The following is an 18,527-nucleotide window of genomic DNA, read 5'->3' on the forward strand; positions in this document are numbered from 1 at the left end:
GGGGCTCAGCACTGCCCAGGGGGGACTCTGAGGGGTTTTCAGTGGGAGAGAGGCAATTCTATTTATCCTACAAGGTCCACGGAGGCCTGGTCCCTGGAGGAAGGAGTGAGTTCCCTGGGAGCCGGCAGAAGGGGCAATGGCTGGTGGGGTGGGCAGTGGGTCTGGATGTGGGAGGTGAGGAGAGCAAGGGCTCAGGCGCCTGGCTTTTCTGGGTCAGAAAATCCCATCCCCTCAGCAAGGAGCAGAGGGGCCAGGAGCAGAGGGGCCAGGAGCAGAGGGGCCAGGAGCAGAGGGGCCAGGAGCAGCGCCCTGTGCTTGGTCTTCTGAGTGTTTGCCAAGGTCACGTGCACTCCGGAGGCTCTGGGTGTCTGGCACCACCCTCAAGCCCCCGGGGGCCTGCCCGGCTATAGGCGCCGAGTGGGCACAGAGGGGCCACTCAGAGCGCCCGGCGGTTGTACTGCGCCTCCTGGCTGGGGGCTGTGGGCGGGAGACCTGAAGGGGGTTTGGGGACATCAGTGCCAGTGCACAGGAGCAGGGTGGGCCGGTGGGACCCTGGGGATGGCCAGCGCTGCGGGCGCCCACAGGGAAGCCTGAGGGTGGCTTGGAAGAGGGGCCGAGCCCCCATAGTGGCACCCTGGTGTCCAAACGGGGGCGAGGCCTGACGTGCCAGATTCAGAGCTACGGTGTCCACAGACTAGCAGTTCAAGCTCAGCACTGCCCTGGGGAGAGCTGGGGGGGCTCAGACTGCCCTTGGGAGAGCTGGGGGGTAAGAGGGGGGCTCAGACTGTCCTGGGGAGAGCTGGGGGGGCTCAGACTGCCCTGGGGAGAGCTGGGGGGGCTCAGACTGCCCTGGGGAGAGCTGGGGGGGGGGGCTCAGACTGCCCTGGGGAGAGCTGGGGGGGGGCTCAGACTGCCCTGGGGAGAGCTGGGGGGGGGCTCAGACTGCCCTGGGGAGAGCTGGGGGGGGGGCTCAGCACTGCCCTGGGGAGAGCTGGGGGGTAAGAGGGGGGCTCAGACTGCCCTGGGGAGAGCTGGGGGGGCTCAGACTGCCCTGGGGAGAGCTGGGGGGGGCCTCAGACTGCCCTGGGGAGTGCTGGGGGGGCTCAGCACTGCCCTGGGGAGATGGGGGGGGGGCTCAGCACTGCCCTGGGGAGAGCTGGGGGGGCTCAGACTGCCCTGGGGAGAGCTGGGGGGGGGGCTCAGACTGCCCTGGGGAGAGCTGGGGGGGGGGCTCAGACTGCCCTGGGGAGAGCTGGGGGGGGGGCTCAGACTGCCCTGGGGAGAGCTGGGGGGTAAGAGGGGGGCTCAGATTGCCCTGGGGAGAGCTGGGGGGGGGGCTCAGACTGCCCTGGGGAGAGCTGGGGGGTAAGAGGGGGGCTCAGATTGCCCTGGGGAGAGCTGGCAGGGAGCTCAGCACTGTCCTGCAGCGGGGGTGTGGGGGGCTGGGATGCAGACAGGCTGCCACCAGGGTAGACCTCCCGTTCTGGAATCCGTGCTGGGATGGAGTGCCGGGTGGGGATGGGGGCAGACGAGAGGAGGAGGATGTGGGGCCCAGAGCACGGGTGTGGGAGGCTCCCCACAACCATCCACTCCACGACCCTCCCCCCACCCCCACCCCCCCGGAGGAACCAGCTAGTGAATGGTAGTGAGGCTGGAAGCAGGGGCAGCCCGGCCGCACCCCTGGTCATGGAGACCGGCAAAGGGCTCCTGGGCCCCTCGCCTCTGAGGCCCCTCCCCCTGGGCCACCCCAGCCCCTCGTGCAGAAGGTGCCCTCCCTCCAGGCGGGCACAGCCTGTGGCGGGCACAGCCGGGCAGCAGAGTGCGCAGTGCACCCCTCACTCACCGCCGCTCACCGCCTCTCTGTGCCCCTCCCAGTGCCTCGGAGCGAGCCCAGCCCGGAGGCCCCGCCCCGCCTGGGCACGCTGAGGGTGACGGAGCCCACCCCGCACTCGCTGCGCCTCTCCTGGACGGTCCCCGAGGGCCGCTTCGACTCCTTCGTGGTGCAGTACAGGGACAGGGACGGGCGGCCCCAGACGGTGCCCGTGGAGGGGCCGGAGCGCTCGGTCACCGTCTCCCCGCTGGACGCCGACCGCACCTACAGGTTCAGTCTGTTCGGCATCGCCAGCAAGAGGCGGCACGGCCCCCTCGTCGCCGAGGGCACCACTGGTGAGTGGGCACCTGCGCCCAGGCAACCCCTACCAGCCCTAACCCTCCACACACGCCTCAGCCAGGCACCTGCTGGGCCTCCCGAGACGGCTGGCTGCCCCCCCCCCCAGGACCACCGGCCTCCCCGCCTGCTGGCCGTCCAGCCCTCGGCCGCGCCCAGGCCCCGGAGGCGTGTCAGACCCGGCTCACCAGACGCGCCAGGCGGTCAGCTCCCACTGACCCGTCTGACCCTGCAGGGGTGACGGCCGTCCGCACCCAGGCTCCCTTCAGCCCCAGCTAATTTACAGCCCATAGGGGAGAGAGGAACACACACACACACACACACACACCCCGTCCTCTGAGTGGAACCAGGGACCTGGCCCAGGGCCCCTCCACGCCTCCCTCCACCTTCTTGTTCTCCGCTCCCGTTCTGCCAATGCCTCTGCCTCCTCTCCCATGTCCTGGGGCTTCCCTCCCCCACCCCCCACCACCAGGCCTGCCCCCTGGCGTGGCCCTGCTTCTCCACCTACGAGAACAGCACCCTCTCCCAGCCCAGCACATCCCTCTTCCTGCCTCCGGCTCCTGCCCGTGTCCTCAGCCGCCATGCTCTTCCCCCGGTCTGTGCGGGGCCTTCCCTTCCAGGCCGTGTCTGAGCTCTCACTGCTGCCCGCTCTGCTGCCCCTGCCCTCTGTGCCCCTGCCCTCTGTCCAAGGTGACAGCACCGCCCGCGCCCAGCTCCCCGGCCCTGGGCTTGGCCTATGGGACCACGTGCCGGTTACTGAGCCTGTCTGCCTCAGCTTTCCCATCTGTCAAATGGGGACACCTGCTGTAACCCTCACACAGCGGGCAGCACAGCCAGGCAGCTGAGCCCGAGTCTCACGGCAGCAGCTCGGCCCCGGGGCTCTGGCTCGCTGGTATCCTTTCCGCTCCCATCCCTGCCTTCCCATCCTCACCTGGGCGACCATTCCTTTCTCCTCCCTCCCCCATCTGCTTCCCCTAATGGCTCCCTGGACTGGGAGGGGGTCACGGAAGGGCTGGCTGTCCTTGTCCAGTCCATGGAGCCCCAGCAAAGACCGAAGGGCAGCCGACATGGGTAGGCGCCCTGGGGCTGCGATTCTAGACAACCAGGGAAGATTCTAGACAATCTGGGAAGATTCTAGACAGCCAGGGAAGATTCTAGACAGCCAGGGAAGATTCTAGACAATCTGGGAAGATTCTAGACAGCCAGGGAAGATTCTAGACAATCTGGGAAGATTCTAGACAGCCAGGGAAGATTCTAGACAATCTGGGAAGATTCTAGACAGCCAGGGAACACTCTAGACAGCCAGGGAAGATTCTAGACAGCCAGGGAAGATTCTAGACAACCAAGGAAGATTCTAGACAGCCAGGGAAGATTCTAGACAGCCAGGGAAGATTCTAGACAATCTGGGAAGATTCTAGACAACCAGGGAAGATTCTAGACAGCCAGGGAAGATTCTAGACAGCCAGGGAAGATTCTAGACAGCCAGGGAAGATTCTAGACAGCCAGGGAAGATTCTAGACAATCTGGGAAGATTCTAGACAGCCAGGGAAGATTCTAGACAACCAGGGAAGATTCTAGACAATCTGGGAAGATTCTAGACAGCCAGGGAAGATTCTAGACAGCCAGGGAAGATTCTAGACAATCTGGGAAGATTCTAGACAGCCAGGGAAGATTCTAGACAGCCAGGGAAGATTCTAGACAGCCAGGGAAGATTCTAGACAGCCAGGGAAGATTCTAGACAGCCAGGGAAGATTCTAGACAATCTGGGAAGATTCTAGACAGCCAGGGAAGATTCTAGACAGCCAGGGAAGATTCTAGACAATCTGGGAAGATTCTAGACAGCCAGGGAAGATTCTAGACAGCCAGGGAACACTCTAGACAGCCAGGGAACACTCTAGACAGCCAGGGAAGATTCTAGACAGCCAGGGAAGATTCTAGACAGCCAGGGAAGATTCTAGACAGCCAGGGAAGATTCTAGACAGCCAGGGAAGATTCTAGACAACCAAGGAAGATTCTAGACAGCCAGGGAAGATTCTAGACAGCCAGGGAAGATTCTAGACAGCCAGGGAAGATTCTAGACAACCAAGGAAGATTCTAGACAGCCAGGGAAGATTCTAGACAGCCAGGGAAGATTCTAGACAATCTGGGAAGATTCTAGACAGCCAGGGAAGATTCTAGACAGCCAGGGAAGATTCTAGACAATCTGGGAAGATTCTAGACAGCCAGGGAAGATTCTAGACAGCCAGGGAAGATTCTAGACAGCCAGGGAAGATTCTAGACAACCAAGGAAGATTCTAGACAGCCAGGGAAGATTCTAGACAGCCAGGGAAGATTCTAGACAATCTGGGAAGATTCTAGACAGCCAGGGAAGATTCTAGACAGCCAGGGAAGATTCTAGACAATCTGGGAAGATTCTAGACAACCAGGGAAGATTCTAGACAGCCAGGGAAGATTCTAGACAGCCAGGGAAGATTCTAGACAACCAGGGAAGATTCTAGACAATCTGGGAAGATTCTAGACAGCCAGGGAAGATTCTAGACAGCCAGGGAAGATTCTAGACAGCCAGGGAAGAGCAGGGGTCCCCTACCCCCACCCCCAGCCCCACTTTTCCCTCAAGTCCTGCCTAGCAGCTCATTCCTGAGGGTCAGAGGGGAGGGAGGGCAGCGCTGGGGCCGAGGAGCGGGAGGGGATGGCAGGTGGGCGGGGCTCTCGCCCTTAGTGCCTGAGGGCAGCACTGACGGTGGCCTCGGGGACAGGCCTCCGAGGCGTCTTCCGACCAGCACCAGCTCTCCTCTCAGACTCCAGGGACCCGGCCCCCTGCCCCCCAGCCCGGGGTCCGCACGGCAGGGGGACCTGGGGGCCTGAGCCATTGGGTGGCGCACACAAGCCACACAAACCACTAGCCTGCGGCTCCGGAGCGTATTTGCCGGCCGTGCCGAGCACCACGCTTACCGTGACCAGCAGAGCAAGTCGCCCTGAAAGCTGCACCCCCTGTTTCCACAGCCGCCCAGGAGGCCGTGGAGGAGACCCCGAGACCCACAGAGCCCAGCACGGAGGCCCCCCAGCCCCCCGTGGAGCCTCGCCTGGGGGAGCTGACGGTGACCGGGTCCTCCCCGGACTCGCTGAGCCTGGCCTGGACCGTCCCCGAGGGCCAGTTTGACCACTTCCTGGTCCAGTACAAGAACGGGGACGGGCAGCCCAAGGCGGTGCGGGTGCCGGGACACGAGGCCGGGGTCACCATCTCGGGCCTGGAGCCGGCCCACAAGTACAAGATGCACCTGTACGGCGTCCACGCCGGCCAGCGCCTGGGCCCCGCCTCCGCCACCGGGGTGACGGGTGAGTGGGCGGGGCGCCGGGGCCTGCAGCTCGCACTGCGAGGCGATGGGCGCAGGGCCCTCTGCTCCGGGCTGGGCCGTGGTGCCCGCTGGGCGCCCGCAGGGCCCGGGAGACGACGGGACTTCCCCGCGGAGCCTGCCTCACCTCCCTGTGTGTCCTTCTGGCTGCAGAGGACGAGCCCCCCGGCCCCCCGGAGCCCAGCGCGGAGGAGCCCGTGCTGGGGCAGCTGACGGTGACGGGGGCCTCCCCGGACTCGCTGAGCCTGGCCTGGACCGTGGCCCGGGGCCACTTCGACGCCTTCACCGTGCAGTACAAGGACAGGGACGGGCGGCCCCAGGTGGTGCGTGTCGGGGGCGAGGAGAGTGCGGTGACCGTGCGGGGCCTGGAGCCGGGGCGCAAGTACAAGATGCACCTGTACGGCCTGCAGGGGGGCCGGCGCGTGGGCCCCGCGGCCGCCCTGGGCCTGACCGGTGAGTGGGCGGGTTCGATTTCCTCCCCTGGTGCCCAGCCTCTCTGTGGTGCGGTCCTTGCCGTGGGCCCGTGCCCCACCATCTTGGGGTAGACGAGGAGGAGCGTCCACAGGGACTGACTGCCTGCAGGGCCTCGGGCCACTTTTAAGCATCGTGCCTGTGTCCTCGCCTGTAAAACGGGCGTGCCTGCCGCACAGGGCATCTGTGGAGGGCATCTGTCCGCGCTGCCTCCGGGCTGCTGCGACCCCTCTCCCCTGGCTGCCTCGCTGGTCAGTGTGCCTGAGGCCCGGCCCGCGGGGGGCAGGGCTCTCCCCCTCACCCCCTCGTGAGCGCCTTGCAGCCAGGAGAAGCCTCCCGCTGGCTGCCCCGCCACCGCGCAGGCCGGGCCTGGGCACCTCCGAGCCGCAGCACGGAGGCGGGGCCCGGGGCCCTCCCGCTGCCCTGCCCCCCGGGCCCAGCGCGGAGCGCCCCGCCTCTGGTTCGCTGAAGGAAGGACCACGTTGGAAAAACCACGTTTACTGTCGGGGATGAGCACAGTTGCCAGCAGAGGAACTGAGAGGTTTGAGCGAGGCTGACGTCCACAGAGCCCGCCCTCCCATGACCTGGTTGGCTTAGTTTCCAGAACCTTCCACCGGGTTTCTTTTCTGTAGCCGGCATGAGAGGAGGGCAAAGCGGCCGGTCCCGCACAGGGCAGGGTGCGGGCCGGGCCAGCAGGAGCAAGGCGTGCGGCGAGTTACCCATCTCTTCCTGAGGCCTCGGCAGCAGCCTGTTTTCATTTTACTTTTAATCTATTTCTACTGGTTTCAGGGGCAGGGGGAGAGAAGGAGAGAGAGAACATCAGTGATGAGAGAGAATCACTGATTGGCTGTCCCGTACGCGTCTCTACTGGGGACTGACCCTGACCTCCTGGTTCCTTGGTTGACGCTCAACCACACATTACCTTAGCCAACGCGTGGTGACCACTGGTGAGGGGCACCGCCAGGGCTCCTGTGCCGAGCCCCCATGCTAAGCGGGGGGCCCGGGCACAGGCCCGTCAGCGGTGCCGTGCAACCTGGCCCCACGGAGGCAGGGAGCCCGGAGGCCAGTGATGGAAGGTGGTGGGGAGGGCCCGCTGAGGAAGGACGAGCACAGGCCGCCCAGGCCTTGGAGACGGCCCTTGGGGCAGAGGGAAGGTGCCCCAACACCGGTGGGCTGGCGAGGAATGTTCTGGAATTGGGGGCTGTGAGGTGGACGTGCAGGCCTCGGGGCGCCCGCTGTCAGGGCGTGGCTTTGCCCTGGATGAGATGGATGCCCCTGACCACCTGCTGACTGTGGGGAGCAGAGGAGGTGGGGGCGAGGCAGGTGGTTTGGGGGACAAGGTGAGGGCGAGGCAGGCGATGGGACGGTCCGGCGTCCGGAGGGCTGGCGCTGCCTGGCGGAGGCGGCAGAGGGTGAGCCCTCAGCCTCCCCGGGTGGTGCCCGCAGGACTTCCCCGGGGCCTGGCGGCTTGGGGTGCGGAGTGGGCAGCCGAGGGGCAGCATATGGGGGCGGGGCGCGGGGCGGACGGCCGAGTGCTGAGCAAACAGTCCGGGGCCGCTCCCCCAGCCTCAGTGGTGGCCGGCAGCCCACAGGGCCCCAGGGCCTGGGAGGATGAGGGCGGGGCTGCGCCCAGCGGGGTTTGATGCCCGACCCCCTCGCGGCTCCAGGAGGACAATGACGTGCTCACCTCCCACCCGGGGAGGAGGCTTTCCTAACGGCCGCCTCCCCTCCCTCAGCTCCGCCGGGAGCCGCTCCTGCAGCCACGGAGCCGTCCCCGGGGCCGCGCCTGGGGGCGCTGACTGTGACCGGCGTGACGCCCCGCTCTGTGGGCCTCGCGTGGACCGTCCCCGAGGGCCAGTTCGACTCCTTCGAGGTCCAGTTCGAGGACAGGGACGGGCAGCTGCGGACGGTGCCGGTGGCCGCAGACCAGCGGGAGGCCACGGTGCCCGGCCTGGAGCCCGCCCACGGGTACAGGATGCTCCTGTACGGGCTCCACGGCGGGCAGCGCCGGGGCCCGCTCTCCGTGGACGCTCTGACAGGTGAGTGAGGCCCAGGCAGGCCCAGCCATGGCTTTCCAGAGCCCACACCATCTCTCTCAGGTCCTGCCCGCCTCCCTGCACAGGCTGGACCAGTCCCCGCCTCACCCTCCCTCCCACCCCTCTGTCTCCCTCTCACCCACCCCACTTCCGATGCCTCTCCCGCTCCCTCTCACTGTCTAGCCGGCTCCTCCACTCTCTTCACATGCCCGCCATGGTCGGACATGGCTGCCACTGCCCCTGCCGCCCACTTGGTGGCGTCAGGTGCCAGTCACCCCGGGAATCCAGTCGCAGGCGCTCAGCTCCGGGGCCCTCCTGCCCTCGTGGTTTCCTGGTCTGGTTTCCACGGTGTGTGCAGTGTTAGCCTGGCTGGTTTGGCTCAGTGCCCAGAGCGTCGGCCTGTGGACCGAAGGATTCTAGGTTCGATTCTGGTCAGGGCACAATCCAATGGGGCGGGAAGTGTGCAGGAGGCAGCCGAGCAATGATTCTCTCTCATCATTGATGTTCCCAACTCTCTTCCTCTCCCTTCCTCTCTGAAAGCAATAAGAATGTATTTCTAAAACACGGTAAAATAAGCCCTGGCCGGTGTGGCTCCGCTGGTTGGCAGCGTCCTGTGCACTGCAGGGTCGTGGGTTCGATTCCTAGTGGGCACATGCCCAGGCTGTGGGTTCGATCCCTCGTCGGGTGCCAGCAAGAGGCAGCCCACCGATGTTTCTCACTCACAGCAGTTTCTCCCTCTCCCTTCCTCTCTCTTGAATAAATGGAAAACATATCCTTGGGTGAGGATTAAGAAATAAGTAAAAGTAGCCGGGACCGGTTTGGCTCAATGGATAGAGCGTCGGCTTGGGGACTGAAAGGTCCCGGGTTCGATTCCAGTCAAGGGCATGTACCTTGGTTGCGGGCATATCCCCAATAGGGGGTGTGCAGGAGGCAGCTGACCAATGACTCTCTCTCATCGATGTTTCTATCTCTCTATCTCTCTCCCTTCCTCTCTGTATAAAAATCAATAAAATATATTTAAAAAAAAAAAAAAGAAAGAAGTAAAAGTAAAAGCTGTAGCATAAAGTGCACGGGGTTACAAAGGAAGTCAAAGGCGTCAATGTACAGTTACCAATTGCGAGTGTGAGGCTTCGGCGGGGACCCCCGTGCCGCCGGTAAAGGGGGGCTCAGGCACCGGCGGAGTCCGCGCAATTCTAGGGCGATGGGAAGACAGCTGCAGCCACGGGCGCTGCTAGAGCCGTGGTCGGCAACCTGCGGCTCAAGGGCCACGTGCGGCTCTTTGGCCCCTTGAGTGTGGCTCTTCCACAAAATACCACGTGCGGGGGCGCACGGACAGCGCCACTGAAACTCCGTGGCCCACGCGCAGAAGTCGGTTTCAGCTTCAAAAGAAACTTTAGTTGTACTGTTGGTATTTGGCTCTGTTGACGAGTGAGTTTGCCGACCACTGAGCTAGAACTCCGCTGTCCACAGCTGGTGAGAGCTTTTGTGAGTTTATTTGAACCAAACAGAGGACAATTGCTGGGAAGCAGGGTCTCAGCAGAGGGGGAAATGCCCTGGGAAAGGCACCTCTGCACCCTGCTTTCCACACTGGGGTCAGAGGAGAAGCGAGCGGGCCACACGCACCCCGGGTGCTGGGCAGGAGGCAGGCGGGGAGGGGCGGGCACGGCTTAGCTGCAGGGCAGGGCAGGCAGCTGCCAGCACGGACCACGTGCCCGCCAGCGCGGGCTGCCTCGGAGGGGCTGGGGCGGGGAAGCTGCCTGTGACTGCGTGGCGGCTGGCCAGCCGTGCCAGCCCAGGCAGACGGGCAGCAGCGGCGCAGTCAGGGGCAGATGGACTTACGTCGGGAGACGCTGCCCCAGGACGGGCCCTCCCACTGCGGCCAGCACGCGGCCCCGTTTGTCCACGTGGCTGCCGCAGAGCCCGGAGCTGGGGCAGCTGTCCCTGGAGCGCTCACCGGCCCTCTGTCCTCCGCCAGCTCCGGCCGCAGAGCGCCCCGAGCCGCGCCTGGGGGAGCTGACCGTGACCGGCGTGACCCCGAGCTCCGTGGGCCTCGCGTGGACGGTTCCCGAGGGCGAGTTCGACTCCTTCGCGGTCCAGTACGAGGACGGGGCCGGGCGGCCCCAGGTGCTGCCTGTGGCGGGCGGCCTCAGGGAGGCCAGCGTCCGGGGCCTGGACGCCGCCCGCACGTACGAGCTGCTGCTCTACGGGCTGCACCGGGGCCGGCGCCTGGGGCCCCTCTCGGCCCTCGCCGTGACAGGTGAGTGCCCGCTGGGCCGCCCGTCCGCCTGCCTCCGGCTCTGCCCCCTCTCCCTCTCCCCTCTCTCCCTCTCGCCATTTCTGAACTTTCTAGGACCCTTTTTGGGGAAAAGGATCTGCGATATGGAGATAATTTACATTCAGTAGAGTTCTCCCACTTGAAGGGACTAAGTCGATACGTTTGGGCACACGTGTGAGGCATGAGAGCACTTCCACACTGAGCTGTGCTGTGTCTCTGAACCCCAATCTGCTGCGCCTGGCGGGCAGCGCGGCCACCGCAGCGGCAGCAGATGCCCTTTGGGGAGATCCCCTGCAGAACCGGACACGGGCTCTCCTGTCGTGTCTTGCGTTTAGCATCACGCGAGGAAGTGGCTCGCTGTGTAGCAATGGGTGGCGCCCTGGCCACCGCCTACCGCCCCCTTCCTCCCCCTGGAGACCTGGGGCGGCCACAGACCCCTCACGGCCTCTGCCTGTCTCTGCACAGCCCCCAGGGAGGACGACGGAGCGGGGGCCACAGCCCCAAGCCCTGCAGAGGCGGAGCCACAGCTCGGGGGGCTGACGGTGGTCCAGGCCACCCCGCACTCCCTGCGCCTGTCCTGGACGGTCACGGAGGGGCAGCTGGACTCCTTCGAGGTCCAGTACACAGACCAGGAAGGGCAGCGCCGCGCGGTCAGTGCAGGGGGCGGCCGGAGGGACGTCACCCTCTCCGGCCTGCAGGCCGACCACAGGTACCGCGTGGAGCTGTACGGGATCCGGGGCCCCCAGCGCCTGGGCCCCGTCCGCGTGGAGGCCCTGACAGGTGAGCGGGAGGAGCTGCCACCACGCGCCCTGCACCAGCGAGCCCGACGCCTCTCTCAGGCACTTCTCCCTCCCCTCTCTGCTCAGTCCCCAGGGACAACGAGGAGGAACCTACTGAACCGCCCACCACCACCCCTCAGCCCCCCGTGGAGCCTCGCCTGGGGGAGCTGACGGTGACCGGATCTTCCCCGGACTCGCTGAGCCTGGCCTGGACCGTCCCCGAGGGCCAGTTTGACCACTTCCTGGTCCAGTACAAGAACGGGGACGGGCAGCCCAAGGCGGTGCGGGTGCCGGGACACGAGGCCGGGGTCACCATCTCGGGCCTGGAGCCGGCCCACAAGTACAAGATGCACCTGTACGGCGTCCACGCCGGCCAGCGCCAGGGCCCCGCCTCCGCCACCGGGGTGACGGGTGAGTGGGCGGGGCGCCGGGGCCTGCAGCTCGCACTGTGACGGCGATGGGCGCAGGGCCCCCTGCTCCGGGCTGGGCCGTGGTGCCCGCTGGGCGCCCGCAGGGCCCGGGAGACGAAGGGACTTCCCGGCGGAGCCTGCCTCACCTCCCTGTGTGTCCTTCCCGCTGCAGAGGACGAGCCCCCCGGCCCCCCGGAGCCCAGCGCAGAGGAGCCCGAGCTGGGGCAGCTGACGGTGACGGGGGCCTCCCCGGACTCGCTGAGCCTGGCCTGGACCGTGGCCCGGGGCCACTTCGACGCCTTCACCGTGCAGTACAAGGACAGGGACGGGCGGCCCCAGGTGGTGCGTGTCGGGGGCGAGGAGAGCGCGGTGACCGTGCGGGGCCTGGAGCCGGGGCGCAAGTACAAGATGCACCTGTACGGCCTGCAGGGGGGCCGGCGCGTGGGCCCCGCGGCCGCCCTGGGCCTGACCGGTGAGTGGGCGGCGGCGGGAGGAGGGCCTGGGAGACTCCCTCTGTCGCCATCCTCGTGGAAACACCAGTGACACCCTCCCCCGGCTCCACGCTGGCCTGGGGTCCGGGTGGAAGCCGTGCCTGGGCAGGGGCTGGGCTGCAGAGTGGCTCCCCCACAGGGGCCTGGGCAGTGATGCTGCTGGTCTCCACGCTCAGGCCACACCTCACGGCCCGGGGGCGGACACTCTGAGAGCCTGTGGGAGCGAGTCCCGCCCGCATCCCTTCCTTCCCGCCCGCTGGCCTCGCTGGCGCCTGGAGGCCTGACGGGTTGGAGGAGCTCAGGGGCAGCCTCTGGCCACAGCGTCCCCACCTCAGGGTCAGACCTCTCCAGACTTAGGACGGGGGGGTCAGCCAACATGGGAGCCCTGGGCCTCGCCTCAGGAGTTCATGTGTTGACCTTGAACTTGGCAGAGAGACAAGGTCTTATCCTAATGGGGCTCCAGGTGGTGGGAATACAGGCTGGGAACCCACAGAACAGTTATAGCAGATTGCAGGCAGAGGGGGCGTTAACGACAGGAAGCCCTGAGGCAGGCCAGGCCCGGGCTGTGAGGCTGCAGTCAGGCAGGTTGGCTCGGTGACAGCACCATAGGACAAAGAGTGGCTCATTCCTCGGTGGCACAGCTGGTGCATAGGCTGGGGAAGGAGAGCCCGGGGGCACCAAGAGGGTTCAGGTTTCTGATCGGGTCTGAGCTCTTTGGGAACAAAGTTGAGCCAGAGGAGTGAGATGCCCCCAGACCCAGTGGAGGGAGCCCACAGAGCAGAGCCTGTGCTGAAGGGGCCCAGGGGTGCTGGTGGGATGGGGAAGGTGGGTGTGGTGGAGGGTTCACAGGGGTTCTGTTTGGGTGGGGGAGAGGGTGCTGGAGGATGGAGCACAGCGGTGCTGGTGAGGGGTGTGAGATGGGGGAGGAAGGAGACATTAGAGGAACCAGAAAGAATTGGAATTAGGAGGGGAAAACAAAGATGGTGGCCTAGGTAAGCACCTAAACTGCTCCCTCACACAACAATCTGAAAACAACAACTAAAAGACAGTGCGGACATCATCCAAAGCCACAGGACAGGTGGCTGAGTGGGAAATCCACACTAGAAAGGAGAGAGGCTCAGATCAGGGGAGCCACAGGCGCTGAGGTAGGGAGACACGGGCAGAGAGGAAGGGCTGCTGAGTGCCTGGCTGGCGGAAGGGGAATGGAAGCCCCAACTGCACTGAAGCCCAGCCCCAGCTGAAACCCCGTGGGCCCAGGTTCATACCGGTGGAGTCTGGACTGTAGAGAAAGGCACCTGGAGCTCAGAGACTGGGAAACTAGGGGGAGCCGGGAGCTGCAGCGGGCAGGGTGTAGAATCATGAGCCAGTGAGTGCATGCAGAGAGGTCTGACTGTGGAGGTTGCCGCAGCCTCTCCATAGCGGAAGGAGTCTAAGCTCCTGACTGCACTGAATCCCAGTTCCGACTGCACTGAGCACTGAAACCCAGTTCTGGGCGAGCCCCTGGAGCACCCACACTCTTACAAGGGGAATATGGACTGTCAGGCGGAAACTCAGGGGATCCGTGGAAGGCAGAGATCGAAGGCGCACGTACAAGGGCAGGGCAGATGGGAAGCCAAGACTGTCGGCTCAGCCCTGAGACTCTGCCCCATCCAAGCTGAGCACAGAGGCTGTTGCAATTTTGCAAGTCTGGTCCTATAAGACTATCTCCAATACAGAGGGTATCCCGGCACAGACACAGCTGATACATCCAATTGGCCTGGAGTCAATTCTCCCAGTGATACCAACAACAATCAAGACGTAACCAAAGGGGAGCACCAAGAGCGTCTACCTCAGGTAACTGGAGAAGCTGAGCCACCAGCCCATATAAGACACCGAGCACACAGAGCCATCCTGCCAATTCAGGGAAGCAATGAAAATGCCGAGACAAGGAAATAGATCTTAAACGAAAGAAATGGAGGCAAACAAAAGACTGGATATAGAGTTCAAAACCATGGTTATAAGGTTTTTCTTGAATTTCTTAGAAAAGGCCAATAAATTTAATGAGACCCTCGAGGATATGAAAAAGGGCCAACTAGAAAGTAAACATAAACTGTCTGAAATAAAAAATATTATACAGAGACACAACAGCAGACTAGAGGAACACAAGAATCAAGCCAAAGATTTGGAATACAAAGAGGCAAAGAACACTCCTCCAGAGAAGCAAGAAGAGAAGAGAATCCAGAAAGTTGATGATAGTGTAAGGAGCCTCTGGGACAACTTCAAGTGTAGCAACATCAAAATTATGGGGGTGCCAGAAAAAAAAACAGAGAGCAAGATACTAAAAACATATTTGAAGAAATAATAATCAGAAAAATTCTCCCATCTGGTGAAAGAAATAGACTTACAAGTCCAGGAAGCGCACAGAACCCCAAACAAAAGAAATCCAAAGAGGACCACACCAAGACGCATCATAATTAAAATGCCAAGGGCAAAAGACAAAGAGAGAACCTTACAAGCAGCAAGAAAAAAAACAGTTAGTTGCCTATAAAGGAGCACCCATATGATTATCAGCTGATTTTTCAACAGAAACTATGTAGGCCAGATGGGAGTGACAAGAAATATTCAAAGTGATGAATAGCAAGAACCTACAACCAAGATTACTCTACCCAGCAAAGTTATCATTCAGAATTGAAGGGCAGATAAAGAGCTTCACAGATAAGAAGAAGCTAAAGGAATCCATCACCACTAAACCAGAATTATATGAAATGCTGAAAGGTATTCTTTAAGAAGAGAAAGAAGAAAAAAGTAAAGATAAAAATTATGATTAACAAATATATATATCAACAAGTGAATCTAAAAATCAAGTGAATTAAAAGTCTGAGGAACAGAATAAACTAGTGAATATAATAGAATCAGGGGCAAAGAAAGGGAGTGGATTGATAATTATCAGGGGGGAAAGGATGTGGGCAATGCAGGGAGAGACTGGACTAAAATCGTACACCTACGGATGAGGACAATGGGGGGGGGGAGGAAAGGGCAGAAGGTGGGGTGGAAACTGGGTGGAAGGGAGCTGTGGGGCAGGAGAAAGGAGAAACAATTGTAGTAATCTGAGCAATAAAGATTTATTTAGTTAAAAAAAATGCCAATTTGAGATACAATATACCACATAGCCTGGAGGAGGGAATCTTCCAGCCTAAGTAATAGCAAAAGATTTTGCTCATACACGTAGCAGAGATTTGGAACTCAAGTGACTGAGAAGTAACAGAATTGCAAACTATTGCATAAAATCTTGTGAGTTATGCCTCTAAACAATTCTGAATAGACTTACATTATTCTCTTCTTACTATAATAATTAAATACTTTTCTCTATAAAAAGTGAAGAAGAAAAAAAGAATTGGAGTCAGAGCTCTGAGGACGGCAGACTCGGCTCCTCACTGTCTTATGTTTGCAATGGGCCCTCCGCTGAGGGCGGAGGAGGACCTCACCTGTCCCCCACGTCTCCTTCCAGCTCGTCCAGCTCCCGACTTCGAAGCTGTGACCACCCAAGTCCCGCCCACCACCACCCCCCAGCCCCCCGTGGAGCCTCGCCTGGGGGAGCTGACGGTGACGGGGTCCTCCCCGGACTCGCTGAGCCTGGCCTGGACCGTCCCCGAGGGCCAGTTTGACCACTTCCTGGTCCAGTACAAGAACGGGGACGGGCAGCCCAAGGCGGTGCGGGTGCCGGGACACGAGGCCGGGGTCACCATCTCGGGCCTGGAGCCGGCCCACAAGTACAAGATGCACCTGTACGGCGTCCACGCCGGCCAGCGCCAGGGCCCCGCCTCCGCCACCGGGGTGACGGGTGAGTGGGCGGGGCGCCGGGGCCTGCAGCTCGCCCTGTGACGGCGCTGGGCGCAGGGCCCCTCTGCTCCGGGCTGGGCCGTGGTGCCCGCTGGGCGCCCGCAGGGCCCGGGCCGGGCGTGACCAGGGCTCGGGAGACGACGGGACTTCCCCGCGGAGCCTGCCTCACCTCCCTGTGTGTCCTTCTCGCTGCAGAGGACGAGCCCCCCGGCCCCCCGGAGCCCAGCGCGGAGGAGCCCGTGCTGGGGCAGCTGACGGTGACGGGGGCCTCCCCGGACTCGCTGAGCCTGGCCTGGACCGTGGCCCGGGGCCACTTCGACGCCTTCACCGTGCAGTACAAGGACAGGGACGGGCGGCCCCAGGTGGTGCGTGTCGGGGGCGAGGAGAGCGAGGTGACCGTGCGGGGCCTGGAGCCGGGGCGCAAGTACAAGATGCACCTGTACGGCCTGCAGGGGGGCCGGCGCGTGGGCCCCGCGGCCGCCCTGGGCCTGACCGGTGAGTGGCTACTGAGGGGCCCCAGGGTTGGGCTTAGGAAAGGTCTCTGTAGTGGCATCAGAGTCTCTTCCAGTTCAGTCCATAACCTCTCGACCTCTGACCCACACCCCGTGCACTAGGTAGCTCAGAACAGGGGTGGTCCACGGCCAGGAAGCAGGTTTCAGGGCAGGGCCCAGCCGTCCGGGAGGTCCTGGGTACTGAAGTGTCAAGCGACCCCCGCCATGCGGTGTGGCTCTCCGCTGGGCTGCGGCTCTGGAAAGAGCTCTTGGGGGAGTCTGGGATATAGGTCTTGGAATATGAATGCAATCAACCAGCATTTATATATACAATTTCAAACAAGCAGGAAGAGTGGAATAATGAAGGCGCAGGGTCATCACTGCTTCCACCATATATCAGCTCTTCCAGAAGGCTCGTCACAGAATGCCTCTTTATTAACCACTTGATTGACATAATTCACATCCCAGAAAAGTCATCTCTTTCAGTATGCATCTTGTGGATCTGTAGTGCGTTTCCCGTGTGCATTGTCTGGCTTCTTCCCTGAGCACATGTTTGAGGTCCACCCATGTTGTAGCCTCAAGCAGTACTTTATTCCTCTGTAGAGCCAAGTGGTATTCCTTATAGGGTAGACCACTGCTGTGTTTTTACATTCAGCTGCACTTCCTCACCATATTTACAGTCCTCTCTTTAAAAAGGCTGTTTAAAAATGACCATATGATAAGGATTGTACCTTAAAAATGAACAGTCATTTCTTTGTGTCCTCAAGTATCAGTCACTGCTACAGTCTCCTGGTTTTATCATATTTCTTGTTTTCCAAATTTGTTGCTGAAATTTGGTCTACATAAAGAAGGTAGGCAGGCAGATTTTAAGTGGCGGTGGAGTAAGTGGATGTTGCATAGACACGCTCCCAGGACCAAACTGGAATTACAACTGAAATACGGAAAAACCTCTAGAATAATTAATGGAAGACTCACGGGAGAAAACCCTGATAATAGAGGATGGAAAGTGGAGATTGCATAGAGACTGGTTGGAAGGGCCAAGGCACAAAAGAGCTGGCTGGGCTCCCACAGACAGAAACTGAAGTCCTGGAGAGATATCCCAGCTCTGGTGGTGCCACTGAGAACTCGGGGGTCAAATCCCCAAGCTGCCCCCCCCCCCCCCACCGCCCAGCAGAAATCACCAGAACTGAGAAGAGTACCCACATAACATTTGGCTGGGAAAAACATCAGGGCTTCTATCTGCCAGGGAGAGAGAGCTGAAAATTCAGGCACCCTCTTAAAAAGTCAATGCACAGAATTGCATGTAGAGCCACTCACCTTGTGCTCGGGCAGAGGGAGGGCAGAGTGGCCTGGAGCTGTGAGCAGAAGCCAGGCTTGGGGCTCTGGGGTTAGATCTCAGGAGGCAGACACCCCAAGTTCCCTGTGCTGAGTCATTTTCTCTCTCTATGCAGAGGTGATCTTTCTCATGCAGACATTTGCTGTACAGATAGTTGGAGGCAGATAGTTGACCCACCCTATTGAAAAACCCATTAAGAGACTGAGAATAACAATTAGCCTCCAGGCAGAAGTAATTGCACCATCCTGTGGGGGAAAAAACTCTTACCATACCTGTGGACAATTGCCTGAGGGCAATTCAAGACCAAATCCTATCATAAGTCTGTAGACAGTGGCAGTCTCTGGAGGCTTTGAGTCTTTGCCTAAGATAATTAGTCAGAAACAGCTTGACACCATCCTACACTAGAAATTGAGAGATGTACAGATCTAATACATAGTCACAAACCCAAACAGGTAGCCAAAATGAAGAGAGAAAGAAACAACCCCCAAATGAAAGAACAAGAGAAGTCTCCAGAGAAAAGATAAAAGAAATGGAGATAAGAAATTTATCTGATATAAAGTTCAGAATGATGATGGTAAAGATGCTCAAAAGCATGAGAAAAAAAAACATAGTAACTATGAAAACACAAAGAATGATATAGAACACATTGGAATAACAGCAGATTAGGGAAAGCTGAGAATCAAATCAGAGAATTAGAAGATAAGGTTTAAAAAAAAATCACTAAATCAGAGAACCAAAAAGAATAAACAATAAAAACAATCAAACAAACAAACAAACAAAAAAAAAACAGGAGCACAGCTTAAGGGAACTGTGAGACAACATGAAACACAACAATATTTTGAAGAATAGGTGTGCCAGAAGAGGCAGAAAGGGAGAACATGTCTGAAGAAATAATGGCA

At 60.7% G+C, this 18,527-nt stretch overlaps 1 protein-coding gene across 1 annotated transcript in view; it reads left to right on the forward strand.

The window, feature by feature from the left end:
• The window catches only part of TNXB (tenascin XB), a 76,522-nt gene that overhangs the window by 35,606 nt on the left and 22,389 nt on the right, over positions 1 to 18,527 (forward strand). The window contains exons 10-19 of the mRNA XM_045573200.1: positions 1,876 to 2,166; positions 5,171 to 5,503; positions 5,668 to 5,973; positions 7,728 to 8,030; positions 10,003 to 10,284; positions 10,768 to 11,082; positions 11,169 to 11,492; positions 11,664 to 11,963; positions 15,470 to 15,800; positions 15,989 to 16,296. Coding sequence (XP_045429156.1) covers positions 1,876 to 2,166; positions 5,171 to 5,503; positions 5,668 to 5,973; positions 7,728 to 8,030; positions 10,003 to 10,284; positions 10,768 to 11,082; positions 11,169 to 11,492; positions 11,664 to 11,963; positions 15,470 to 15,800; positions 15,989 to 16,296 — 3,093 coding nt within the window. The remainder of the gene's footprint in view (positions 1 to 1,875; positions 2,167 to 5,170; positions 5,504 to 5,667; positions 5,974 to 7,727; positions 8,031 to 10,002; positions 10,285 to 10,767; positions 11,083 to 11,168; positions 11,493 to 11,663; positions 11,964 to 15,469; positions 15,801 to 15,988; positions 16,297 to 18,527) is intronic.

The sequence above is a fragment of the Pipistrellus kuhlii genome, unplaced genomic scaffold, assembly GCF_014108245.1.
Source record: "Pipistrellus kuhlii isolate mPipKuh1 unplaced genomic scaffold, mPipKuh1.p scaffold_m20_p_5, whole genome shotgun sequence".
In the NCBI taxonomy this organism is placed as follows: domain Eukaryota; kingdom Metazoa; phylum Chordata; class Mammalia; order Chiroptera; family Vespertilionidae; genus Pipistrellus; species Pipistrellus kuhlii.